Source organism: Syngnathus scovelli, chromosome 7 (genome assembly GCF_024217435.2).
Source record: "Syngnathus scovelli strain Florida chromosome 7, RoL_Ssco_1.2, whole genome shotgun sequence".
NCBI classification, from domain to species: Eukaryota; Metazoa; Chordata; class Actinopteri; order Syngnathiformes; family Syngnathidae; genus Syngnathus; species Syngnathus scovelli.
Genome location: NC_090853.1, coordinates 15,226,224 through 15,240,456, shown reverse-complemented (window position 1 = coordinate 15,240,456; position 14,233 = coordinate 15,226,224). Strand labels below are relative to the sequence as shown.

General features: G+C 44.7%; 1 protein-coding gene across 1 annotated transcript in view; it reads left to right on the top strand.

Annotated features, from left to right (window-relative positions):
- Positions 1-400: 400 nt before the first annotated feature.
- The window catches only part of kcnj13 (potassium inwardly rectifying channel subfamily J member 13), a 64,297-nt gene continuing 50,464 nt past the window's right edge, over positions 401-14,233 (top strand). The window contains exon 1 of the mRNA XM_049725899.1: positions 401-510. Coding sequence (XP_049581856.1) covers positions 483-510 — 28 coding nt within the window. The 5' untranslated portion in view covers positions 401-482. The remainder of the gene's footprint in view (positions 511-14,233) is intronic.

Genomic DNA, 14,233 nt, shown 5'->3' with positions numbered 1-14,233 from the left:
TTATTTTTGCGCATGAAAATAGAAAAATATGACAATTTGTATATGTTATACGTCGGTGTCCCCCAAAATAACAAATGTAGGTATATTGTGTAATGAAGTCACCCAATGGCCCAATGTCTTTGTGTCAGTATCTTTTTATTTCCATATTTTATTACTGTTTATATTTGTGTGCATTGTGCAATAAACCTGTACAAACATCAAGTAGTCAAATACACATTCTTGACACGCAATTACACACAAAAAAAATGCATCATCATTTCTCAGGTAATTTAAGCTCCCACAAACGTGTGCCGGCTGGGATAACAGCAATGCTGTCTGTCACTCACTCGTTAATCTTCGCGAACGACCAATCAGCAGCAAGCGTTAAATGGAGGAGGGACTTTACCGGATATACTGCCACGTTATGTTCGCTCACATAGGATTCAGTGACGCAACTTCCCGTTCAAGAACGAGTGAGGGGGACGGCTGTCGCTGATGGCGTAATGGTACACTCGCCTGTCTTGTGTGCAGGTACCGTCAATTCGATTCTCGCACATGACGCGTGTAGGTGTAACAGGGGGAAAAAAAAAACGAGTCAGTGACGAAATTTCCCGTTCACGACCGAGTGAGCGACTGTTGCCTTGCCTTTTCCATTCAATAACGCAGTGTTTCCCAACCTTTTTTCATTCACGGCACACCTTTTCATTGGAAAAAATCTCGAGGCACACCACCAACAAAAATCGGTTAAATGTTACACCAGCTTCTATATTGAAATCAGTTATATTACAACAAAATACATAAAGTTCTATTCCTATATATGTATGGAGAGTCAAATAATTGAATAAAATTACTAAATATTCTTTAAATTGTATTTCTTTTGTAAATGAAAGTGACAGTTTTTGAAAAAAGGTTTTAGACAGTGTAAGCAATAAACTATTGAAAGTGATTGTGATCAAAATTCAAAAGAATCAATATGGCTTTGTTTACTGTTTTAGACTAGCTCTATAAAATATTGCGACATTAAGAACAAAGTCACTTTTAAAGACGCTCTGCTGTTCTGACAGCGGCTGAGTGGCTATCACAGTCGAGGTGTCTCGACTTGATTGTGTATTTTACGTTGGTGAAAAATGAACAATCCAAGTTCTCCCGTTGAACTACATGCTCTGATTTCCATCGGACCGAACACGCACCACAGCCGTCATAGTGTCACTGTTAGTAAAAGCACACAGCAACTAGTGATGTGCATTCCAGTTCTTTTAAGTGAACTGAATCTTTAGAATCAGTTCATTCAAAAAATTCGTACAAACGAATCGTTCAACAAATCGTCCCCCCCCCCACACACACACACACAGGCACACACTGAACAGGAAGTTGCGTCACTGACTCGTCTCGTTCGTGGACGGGAAATTACGCCACTGACTCGTGAATCCCTCCTCCATCTATCGCTCGCTGCTGATTAGTCGTTCGCGAAGATTCACGAGTGAGTGACAGACAGCAGTGCTGCTATACCAGCCAACACACGTTATGCCGACTTTAATTTTGTATTTGTTGGGTTATAGTTGATGGTGTTATTATTCTGAATGTTATATATATATGTGTGTGTGTGTGTGTGTATATATATATATATATATATATATATATATTCCGATGTCAGAGCTGTAGATCCCTACCAGGATCTACAGCTCTGACATCGGAATGTCATTCGGACTTGAGAAATGTGGCCGCATGGTGACTAAAAGAGGAAAGGTAATCCACACAGAGGGGGTCTCACTCCCAGAAGGAACAATAGCAGACATTGAGGACAGCTACAAATACCTTGGAATTCCACAGGCAAATGGCAACCTTGACGAGGAAACAAGGAAAGCAGCCACAGCCAAATACCTCCATCGAGTAAGGCAAGTCCTAAGAAGTCAGCTCAATGGCAAGAACAAGTCCCTAGCCATTAACAGCTACGCCCTACCAGTAATCAGGTACCCTGCAGGAATCATACGGTGGCCAAAGGAAGATATACAGACCACAGATATCAAGACACGGAAGCTCCTAACCATGCATGGAGGGTTCCATCCCAAGTCCAGCACCCTGAGACTGTACACTAGCCGTAAAGAAGGAGGCCGAGGACTAGCGAGCGTGAGAGCCACGATCCAAGATGAAACATCCAAGATCCATAAGTACATCAGGGATAAGGCCCCAACGGATGACGTGCTCAGTGAATGTCTCAGACAATGGGCATCAAAGGAAGATGAGGTGCTGGAGGGACCATCATGGGAGGACAAGCCCCTACATGGGATGTACCACCGAAACATAGCTGAAGTAGCTGATATCCAGAAATCCTACCAATGGCTAGAAAGAGCTGGTCTGAAGGACAGCACAGAGGCACTGATCCTGGCTGCACAAGAACAGGCCTTGAGCACCAGAGCAATAGAGGCCCAAATCTACCACACCAGACAAGACCCCAGGTGTAGATTGTGCAAAGAAGGTCCTGAGACAATCCAGCACATAACTGCAGGGTGTAGGATGCTGGCAGGTAAAGCATACATGGAGCGCCATAACCAAGTAGCTGGAATAGTGTACAGGAACATCTGTGCAGAGTATGGACTGGAAGTCCCAAGATCCAAGTGGGAAACACCTCCAAAGGTGGTAGAGAATGACCAAGCCAAGATCCTCTGGGACTTCCAGATCCAGACAGACAGAATGGTAATGGCGAACCAACCGGACATTGTGGTGGTGGACAAAGAGCAGAGGAAAGCCGTTGTGGTTGACATAGCCATCCCAAATGATGGTAACATTAGGAAAAAGGAACATGAGAAACTTGCGAAATATCAAGGGCTCAGAGAAGAGCTGGAGAAGACCTGGAGAGTTAAGACTTCAGTGGTACCTGTGGTCATTGGAGCACTAGGGGCAGTAACCCCCAAACTGGAGGAGTGGCTGAAACAGATCCCAGGAAAAACATCTGACATCTCAGTCCAGAAAAGTGCAGTACTAGGAACAGCAAAGATACTGCGTAGAACCCTCAAGCTCCCAGGCCTCTGGTAGAGGACCCGAGCTTGAAGGGAAAAAGAGACCACCCACGGGGGGTGAGGAAAAGTTTTTTTTTTTTTTTATATATATATGTCAAAGTCTCCTTTATTGTCAATTCCTCCGCATGTCAAGACACACAAAGAGATCGAAATTACGTTTCTCACTATCCCAGGGTGACAAGACAGAGTTCACAACGCACATACAAGTAAACAACACAGGAAAAATAAAACAAGAAGATGAACAATAAGAGTGATAGCACGCTAGCCGCTCCCGATGCACAGCAGAGTCCGGAAAGATGACAGTCAACCAGGCCACTGTGAACACGAGCACACAGCAGGCACGCACTGTCCGGTTCGTAGATCCTATCAGGCGAACGCAACCCATCTTGTCGTCCCGCGAACGAACGTACGCCAGGAGAATGGAAGGCACGGCTTGGCGAGCTGGGTTGGGCGCAAGCCTGGCCCGATGTCTCCGCGCTGGCCCCTCTTCTGCTGCCTCGCAGACCCGCTGCTGACGCATCCCAACAATGCTCCAGGACGGAGCAGTCCGAGCTCACGACGCAGTCCAACCGAGGGAGGAAGAGCAGGCCAGTCCGGCGTCGCTCCATGACGAAGCAGTCCGAGCACCCTTAATCTCTCCGCACCAAAGTCCAGAACGCCATAAAACCCACTTCCGCCGATGTTGAGCAGAACATGCCCACCGCACTAGTAGCACGACGTATCACACGAGACGAACATACACAAAACTGCCGGACAAACACTCAGTAAACACTCACAAAACACCGAACGGGACAGAGAGTGGCCGCTGCGTGTGCACGCGCCGCCATCTTGATTAGTATCATTAGTATGTATGTATGTGTGTGTGTGTGTGTGTGTGTGTGTGTGTGTAATACCGTATTTGCCGGTGTATTAGTCGACCTTTTTCGATCCAAAGTCGACCGAAAAAAATCGACCTCGACTTATACACCGAGTCATAAAATTTAACTTCGTATTCATCGCTTCAAATGTGATGGTAACCAAGGCCGTTTCTCATGCATCTCATTGTGCGTGGGTGTGCGTCCGTCAGGCTCATCAAACAGCGAGAAACTGAATCATTATAAAGCGTTCGTCGCATTAACACGCATCCTCAGCAACAATTTCAAATATTCTCACCTCAATAACGGACATCGAAAGCCAGGCAGCGACGATGACTGCTAGGGGGAAGTACTGGGTATTGAGCGAATGTGCGAGTCATCGCGCGTCAAGCAACGACAATAACTACCGGTACGTAAACATTCAATCGCCATGTCTAAATGAATGTCGTTGGCAATTAGAAAATATTCGCCAAACTTGGCCAGACTTCCAGGGGAAGAGGCCGAATTTTCACTTGTTCTGGCCGACCGGAGGAACCAGCCGAGGCGGACACTTTACGGCGGTTGAGTCGTTGGCACTTAGAAAATATTCGCCAAACTTGGCCGGACTTCCAGGGGAAGAGGCCGAATTTTCACTTGTTCTGGCCGACCGGAGGAACCAGCCGAGGCGGACACTTTACGGCGGTTGAGTCGTTGGCACTTAGAAAATATTCGCCAAACTTGGCCGGACTTCCAGGGGAAGAGGCCGAATTTTCACTTGTGGTGGCCGACACGGGGAACCAGCCGAGGCGGACACTTTACGGCGGTTGAGTCGTTCGCACTTTGAAAATATTTGCCAAACTTGGCCAGACTTCCAGGGGAAGAGGCCGAATTTTCACTTGTGGTGGCCAACATGGGGAACCAGCCGAGGCGGACACTTTACGGCGGTTGAGTCATTGGCACTTAGAAAATATTCGCCAAATGCTCTCAGGATAGAGAAGACCAAGAAGATGCCCTTTATGACGACAAACTAAACGAAAACGAATGGAACGAGCTTTTCGGAAATAGCGACGATGAAGACGAATTTTGAACTCTTTGTACCGGCAATCACTTTATAATTATACTTTGTTGTTTCTTAACTAAAAATAAACCAGTTTCTAAGAGTGTTCATTGTTGTTAGTCTCTCTCAGCGCGTAATATCACAGGGTCATGAAGTAAATAATATTTAAAATGGCGTATAGATCGCTCAATACAAACTCACGAATTTGAACACATTTCGTCAATAAATTTCGCTTATTTCTGATTGAATTTTGAAGTTTAATATAATGCAACAATTGAGCTCGACTTATACAAAGGATATATCATAAAATCGTAAATTTACGTCGAATTTTAGGGGGTCGACTTATACACCGAGTCGACTTATACACCGGCAAATACGGTATATATATATATATATATATGTGTGTGTGTGTGTGTGTGTGTGTGTGTGTGTGTGTGTGTGTGTGTGTGCGTGTGTGTGTGTGTGTGTGTGTGTGTGTGTGTGTGTGTGTGTGTGTGTGTGTGTGTGTGTGTGTGTGTGTGTGTGTGTGTGTGTGTGTGTGTGTGTGTGTGTGTGTGTGTGTGTGTGTGTGTATAGAGAGAGAGAGATATACCTCATGGACACTTACATACACCTCATGGACACTTCAATAGGTACAGAGAGTGGCCGCTGCGTTTGCACGCGGCGCCATCGTGGTTAGTATCATTAGTATGTGTGTGTGTGTGTGTGTGTGTGTGTGTGTGTGTGTGTGTGTGTGTGTGTGTGTGTATATATATATATATATCTCTAGAGAGAGAGAGAGAGAGAGAGAGAGAGAGAGAGATTAGGTATATTAGATATGATATATCTTATGGACACTTACATACACCTCATGGACACTTCAATAGGTACACTACACGAGGTAAAAAAAAAAAAAAAAGAATAAATAAATGGTTAATTGCACATTTATGTACATTCTCACACCTGCGATCAAATCAAGTGTCATTATACAATCGACTATTTCGACCTGGAAGCCCGCGGTCGTCTGCACTGTTTTGTACTAGTGATGTGCATTCCAGTTCTTAAGTGAACTGAATCTTTAGAATCGGTTCACTCAAAATATTTGTTCAAAAGAATCGTTTACCGAATCGTTCAGTACAGTTTCCTATTTATTCATTCTTTTTTCTTTTTTTTACCTCGTGTAGTGTCCATGAGGTGTACCTAATCACAGGCCACTTCAATAGGGAAAAAGCTTAAGTGAAAGTGAAAAGTGCCACACCCGCCCTCACCCCAACGTTCTGATTGGCTGTTTGATCTGTGACGTCATTCGGACACTCTTAAAGTACACCGCCATTTTCAGGTGTACCTAATCACAGGCCACTTCATTAGGGAAAAATCATGGTCAAAGCTTAAGTGAAAGTGAAAAGTGCCACATCCGCCCTCACCCCCACTTTCTGATTGGCTGTTTGATCTGGATTACCCAAAGAGAAGCATAATCTCCCCGTTGTTGCATAACGGCGCATCCCTTCATGCAATAAAGTTAGTCGTTAGCTTGGAGAAAACGTGCATAAAAAAAGTGGTGTTTCAGTGAGTGGTTCTTTCTTTCCTTGGCAAATCGTAAATCTACATTCTGGCTTACATAGTTCACGCCAGGAGACGCAACACGTTCACTGACTGATCCGTTGATGCACGGGAAGGCAGTTCACCCATTGACTCGTTCACGAACGGGAAATTCAGGATTCGTTCCCTCACTGATCCGTTCTCGCGATGAACTGGAAATGCAAATCACTCACTCACTGACTCGTTCACTCACAGATCCGTTCAGTTGGTGAACGGGAAATGCAATTCACGAGTCGTTCGTGAACGAGAAGTTACGTCATTTTCTTCTTCGTTTTGATTTACGGCGAGGTGGCCCAGCTTCAATGCGCATTACCGGCACCTACTTGTTGAAGTCATATGAACTGAAAAAAGAACGAATCACTTTAGGAAGTGATTCGTTCACTGGAAAAAATAAATCGTTCTTTTGAACGAATTGTTCACTCACGAGCCAACACTAACAGCAACACACACATAAACTGAGTATGTGCCGATGCCACAACATGAAATCTCAAGATTCTCCGATTTGCCACGCATGCACGATTAGCAAGTGGCTGACCAGGCCTTGCGCTAACTGACCTGTGGTTTGGCGATCCTGTTTACAATGCGCTCGGTATTTAATGTTGGACAATTTCCCACGGCACAGCTGAACATCTCTCACGGCACACCAGTGTGCCGCGGCACACTGGTTGGGAAACACTGGTGTAAGGAATAAACTATTAAAAGTGATTGTGATCAAAATCCAAAAGAATCAATATGGCTTTGTTTACTGTTTTAGACTAGCTCTATAAAATATTGCGACATTAAGAACAAAGTCACTTTTAAAGACGCTCTGCTGTTCTGACAGCGGCTGAGTGGCTATCACAGTCAAGGTGTCTCGATTTGACTGTGTATTTTACGTTGTGAAAAATGAACAATCCAGAATCTCCCGTTGAACTCCATGTTCTGATTTCCATCGGACCGAAAATGCACCACAGCCGTCATCGCGTCACTGTTAGTAAAAGCACACAGCAACTAGTGCATTCCAGTTCTTTTAAGTGAAAAGAATCTTTAAAATCAGTTCATTCAAAAGATTCGTTCAAACGAATCGTTCAATGAATCGTGCTTTTCCCGTTCACCAACTGAACAGATCTGCGAGTGAACGAGTCAGTGAGTGAGTGATTTGCATTTCCAGTTCATCGCGTGAACGGATCAGTGAGGGAACGAATCCTGACTTTCCCGTTCGCGAACGAGTTAATGGGTGAACTGCCTTCCCGTGCATCAACGGATCAGTCAGTGAATGTGTTGCGTCCCCTGGTGTGAACTATGTAAACCAGAATGTAGATTTACGATTAACTTTATTGCATGACCATGATATTTCCCTAATAAAGTGGCCTGTTATTAGGTACACTTGAAAATGGCGGTGTACCTAATGGAGTGTCCGTGTGATTCCCTCGTTAAGTGCACCTGCGTGTAAAGTTTTAGCTCCTGTAGAATGTGAAAATGACCAAAACCTTTTCACGCAGGTGCACTTAACGAGGGACTCTTGGAAAACATGTTGGAATGCGGCCCCGAGGACTAGAGCTTGACACTTGTGACCTTTGACCATGATATTTCCCTAATGAAGTGGCCTGTTATTAGGTACACTTGAAAATGGCGGTGTACCTAATGGAGTGTACAGGTGACGTCACAGATCAAACAGCCAATCAGAAAGTGGGGGTGAGGGCGGGTGTAGCACTTTTCACTTAAACCAGGGGTGTCGACCTCCAGTCCTTGAGGGGCCGCGTTCCAATATGTTTTCCAAGTTACCCTTGTTAGACACACTGCGTGAAAAGATTTTGTTCATTTTCACGTTCTGCAGGAGCTAAAACTTTTCACACAGGTGCACTTAACGAGGGAATCTTGGAAAACATGTTGGAATGCGGCCCCGAGGACTAGAGCTTGACACCTGTGACCTTTGGCCATGATATTTCCCTCGTAAAGTGGCCTGTTATTAGGTACACTTGAAAATGGCGGTGACGTCACAGATCAAACAGCCAATCAGAAAGTGGGGGTGAGGGCAGGTGTGGCACTTTTCACTTTCCGTGAAGCTTTGACCATGAGTTTTGATTATTTGATTTATATAAAAAAATAAATAAAAAATAAATAAATAAATAGGATCAGTGTGTGTGTGTGTGTGTGGGGAGGGAACGATTTGATGAATGATTCGTTTGAATGAATCTTTTGCGTGAACTGATTCTAAAGATTCAGTTCACTTCAGAATGAAATGCACATCACTAGTACAAAAGTGTGCAGACGGCCAAGGGCTGACAGGTCAAAATAGCCGACTGGTTGGTGATACGGGCTCTCGCTCGGAAAGAACTTGGTTCGATCCCAGGTGTGAGCATTTACCTAAATGTGATTTTAGAATTGGACCCTCGCTGCGTACGCATATGCTATCAAATGCAAGTATTTATGTGTAAATACATAAGGTGGCCGGCCCCTAGGGTGTGATTTATTTGCGAACGTTATAGAAAAACCTGGAATTGAGTGAAATGGAACGGAGTGGCAATTCTATTGACAATGTACTGCACATGTATGTATTATGTTTGAGGCAGTCTAACAAAATCTTGGACTATTTTGAAATTCCCCCTGAAATTGAAATTTTTTAGGGCTCAAAAGTAGGACATGTCCGGGAAAAAGAGGATGTCTGGTCACCCTAAATAACTGGAGCCGCAACTAACTATGATTCCGACGTCTGCGCCGCATGCACTTCCAGAGTCAGCAGCGGCGTTGTTTATAAGTGACACAAAGCACAAAGATTTCAATGGATTTAATGATTTGGAATGACGCGGATGGTTTGCTAAACGTATTATTTATGTTATAGTTATGTATAGTCATTTGTGTTTATTTAACGTTAGCGTACCATACCGTTTAGCATGTTGTTGCCTATTCATGTCTGTTTTGGGTGTTTGATTGTGTCAAAGTGTTAGAAAAATTGTATATATATGTTATCATGCGTTCTCTAATGAGTACTTATTCACAATATTACTGTTCAGTATGCTTGCTGCTTTGCCTTGCTTATTCTTATCTTGTACAACAGAACAGAAGGATTACGGCTGGGTCAGGGGCGAGATGACGGTTGTGTCAAACAAGATGCTGCTGACAGCTCAGCGTCCACCAGAACAGATCGTGAAAACAACACGTCAAACAATGCGTCACGAACCTTCTGATCTTCCTTAAAGAACGTCACTTTCTCTTTTTATCTCTCAGAATATCGCTTAAACTGTTTTGCTGATATAGCCATATCTGCACGCAACACTTTGTGCGTTACTTTTTGTTTCTTACGAGACGAAGCCACAATCTCTTTCCCCCCCCCTTAAGGGCTAATCGTCTCACACTGTGGGTAGGGCATTCCAAATAAAAAGAGCGAGGAGTGTAAAACAGATTTTTAGTGTAGTCGGATTGCTGTAAGTCTGATTGCACTCCTCGCGAGAAAAGACTCAATATTCTGCCTCACTTGTTTTTTGTCTGCTGACCCTTTTCTCTTATTCAGATATTCAGTTAGCACTTTGAACCTAACAGATTTTTGGGGGCTCGTTCCGGGGTCTCAATAGACCTATTTCGGGATTCCAGCTGACTTTTCGACCCAGGACAAGTCCTTGGCCAAGGCATATAGAGGAAACCCTTTTCACGGGGCTGACTCGATCAGTCGGCTGGACGCCGGAGTGGTTGACGAGATCATCCGAGGAGAAGGCCCAGCAGACTGTGAGTACGGATCTTGATTCTGTTAAAAGTAATGAAAGTGCAGTGACAAGAGGTCACTTAAAACCTTGACAATTCTAGACCCTATCAAGTGCAATTAGAAACAGTTAAATTCTGCAGGGGATGGTGGAGTCCCCTGACGTAAAAGTCAGTTAAATTCCACGGGAGGGCGGACTCCTCTGTTTTCTAAAAAGTACAGGTAATTTGGAGCAGTTAAATTCCACTGAGGTGTCGTGGGGCCTCCTAACTTAACCTTCCTAATGTGTTAGCTTTCTGCTGCCATCTGTGGTGTTTTTCTTAACTCTTGTTTAGCTGGTTTGGCTCCCTTATCCATGAAAAGATAGGTTTTATATCTACTTCAAGAAAAAGGCAAAATAAGTTTTCTTACACAATAGGAAGGTTAAAGAGTTTGTTAAAATCCACGGGAGGGTGGACTCCCCTGCTTGCCTGTGAGACGATAAAAGTGCGCATTGTGTGTGTGTGTATGGTTTGACTGAGAGTGACCTCATTTGAGCTCTCCTCTATGTAAACAACACAGGGTTGCAAACAGTGGCTTTGTGTGGATGAAAGCAAGGACTCTCTGCTTCCTCCGGGAAGGTGAAAAGAGACTCGCCACACATCGAACATTTAACCACTGTCCTGTGAATAAAGTTGGCTTTAGGACACTGTAGGTGCCATTCGAATTGCCAACTCCGAAATTTAGAAAATAAACCATGGGAAAATCAAATAGCAAACAAAAGCCGCTACCCAGACATGAATTAAAATGCAAAGATTGGAAATTGATGGAAGAGGTCGACCCCGAAAATGTAAAATATCTTGACAAATGGATAACCGATTACAAATTTGATGGTCAGCTGAAAACAAATTCATTGAATAACCTAAAGCAATCAATTGATGCTAAATGTGGCGTAAAGAAAAATAAAGACGGATATTATCTAATAGTACAATGGGAATTGGAAGCTGAGAAGAGAAAATGTGGGCAGATGAGAGGAAAATTGAAAGATAAGGAAGACGAAGAAAAGATAAAAAAGAACTTGCTGTTGCACAGGCAGGAAGATGATGAGACAGTGTCAGGGCGGGCTCGCTTGAAGGCCGAGGCTGACAATGCGATGAATGAGGATGAGAAAAATGATCAAATTATAAAGACGGAGATTGCAGCACGCCAAAGCGAACCAATTTTTCCGTCTCTGTACCCCAAATTACCAAACACAGATCATCCTCCTGAGTATAGTGATTCTACTCGTGGTATGTTGACGCGGAGCCGTGCTAAGTTGGGTCCCTCGGCTGACGCATACCCGATGATTGAAGTGGCCAATCCTCATGATGACGGAGGACCCACCATTTTAGTATACAGAACATGGACCCAAGCTGATATAAAATCAGCAATTGAGGGCATAGCAATGCCCACTGAAGATGTTGATCAATACTGTATCGACATGAAACAACTCATTGCTTCCTATAATTTGAGAGGCGATGAAGTACAACAGGCTTTCATGGCATCTTTAACCAAACATTGGGCAAGCGTGAAAGGCACCTGGAATCCCTTTGATTCCCGGGGCCGTCCATTGGAATGTAACGGGGTGCCATTACAAACAGAAATTGACCAACTATTGGGCAGGATAAAAATAAAATTCGAACGTAGAGCAAATTACACAGACATTGGCCGAACCAAACAAAAAGAAGATGAGTTGTTTGAAGACTTTAGACACAGACTAGAAAAAGTGTTCAAAGCCAATAGTGGCTTGGAGCATGGAACTGATGTTTATGACCAACAACTCAAAAATGCTCTACATGCAAATTCGCGACCAGCAATCCAAAACTGGATCACTAAACATATGATCACTTTCCCGACATCTACCTTGCCACAGTTCATTGATCATGCTATACACGCCGAAAAAGTTGTCAATTCAAAAAGAGCAAAAGAGAAAGGGAAAACAGGCACCATTTTTTTGGTCAATGGAGAGCAGTCTGAAATGTTCTATCAAAATAAGACCTTCGAACCACGCCTAGGGGGGCGTGGTCGTAACAAATTTCGTGGCAAAGGTAGCGTGGTATAGTCGTGATTCTCCCAATTATAAAACAAATGACCAGCCCGCCTCAGGTCAGTCAAAACGATACAATGCTGAACCTCCTATTTGCTGGTCATGTGGGAAAAAAGGCCATATAGCAAGAAACTGCCCAGGCAAGGGCGAGAGTAAACCTCCCTTATGACTAGCCGACAGTCAAACTACAGTTGAAACAACTGCCTGGCCAACAGCTCCCCCTGTTGATGTAGATTTGAACATCCATCCATCCATCCATTTTCTGAACCGCTTAGTCCCCACGGGGGTCGCGGGCGTGCTGGAGCCTATCCCAGCCGTCATCGGGCAGTAGGCGGGGGACACCCTGAACCGGTTGCCAGCCAATCGCAGGGCACACAGAGACAAACAACCATTCGCACACGCACTCACACCTAGGGACAATTTGGAGTGATCAATCGGCCTACCAAGCATGTTTTTGGGATGTGGGAGGAAACCGGAGTGCCCGGAGAAAACCCACGCGGGCTCGGGGAGAACATGCAAACTCCGCACAGGGAGGGCCGGAGGTGGGATCGAACCCGCACCCTCCTAACTGTGAGGCGGACGTGCTACCCAGTGCGCCACCGAGCCGCCTCAGATTTGAACATTCAAGATTTGTTGATGAACAATATTGAGAAGCCAGTGATAACTCTAATGGTAAACGGGACTCCAATAACTTTTTTGTGTGACTCAGGGGCATGTGTGACCACATGTCGTGACATACCTCCAGATGTGCAAAAAAGCGGTAAAACTTTTTGGGTGAGAGCAGCAAATGGGCTGGCAACCCCAGTTCCCCAGTCTCGACCAGTTTGGATACGGGACCCAGAAGGGGGAAGTTGTTGCATTCCCATTTTGCTGATGCCCGGTTGCCCTATTAATTTGCTAGGTAGAGATGCTCTCACTGCCCTTGGGCTTTCCCTTGTGTCTCTTAACGATCAAATTGTTGTCAAAAGGCGACACCAGTTACAGATTTTTGGTCAATTTCACTGCTACTACTTTTATTCATTGGATTTGGCTGATGCAGAAGTGATGGAATTTGGTTCCCCTCTTTTGGCCCATGTGGCCACCCTTTTGCGCTGCCCTGAACAGGCAATGGAAGCCAATGAACTACACATAACTATGTGGCATAAAGACACACCTGGTCCTGATCACAACTACGAGAACATGCTTGAGGCTGCTACACCTACCACCTTGACGACATCTTTCCTTCTGCATGATGGTGAGAGCCGTGCTTGTGTAGTCATACAAACGGCTCCCCCTGCTGTGCAGAAGTTACACGTGTCTCCCACTCCGCTCCACATCTCTCTCTACAGGCCTCACACCGCAACGTGGCAAAGTTTAGGATTTATGGCTGGTGAGGCCTTGGCAGCTTCTGACTGGACTCAGGTTAATCCTGACTCCTTTTATAGTCCTTCCACCAAGCTCTTCAAACAAAATATGACTCAAGACTTGTCATTCATTAGTGGAATTCACGCTGATCCTGGTGTTGAGCAAACACCCTCATTTTGAGATTATGTGTTGACGTCTGATGACGAGCACATCCTCGCTGAGGTCCCAAGTCATCTTTGGTCTACGGGTCCTTCTGACGTTGGTTTAGTGAAAGGTGCGCTTCCTGTTGTCATAAGACCTCGAACTGAATACCGCCCTTGTGTGAGGCAGTATCCTTTAAAACCTGATGCTTTACAGGGTATTGCACCTGTTATTTCTGATTTGCTAAAAGCAGGTGTCATTGTTCCTTGCCCTGATTCTCCTTGCAATACTCCAATTTTCCCTGTAAAGAAGGCGCCCCCTTCTGTGGGGTGGAGAATGGTGCAGGACTTGCAAGCTGTAAACAATGCTGTTATTCAGAGAGCACCTTGTGTCCCTGACCCGCATACCTTGTTGAATTCATTGACACCTGATGCGAAAATCTTTACAGTGATTGACATTAGCAATGCTTTTTTCTCTGTCCCTATTGCAGAAGAGAGTCAGTTTTGGTTTGCATTTACATATGCTGGCTCAAGGTACACCTTT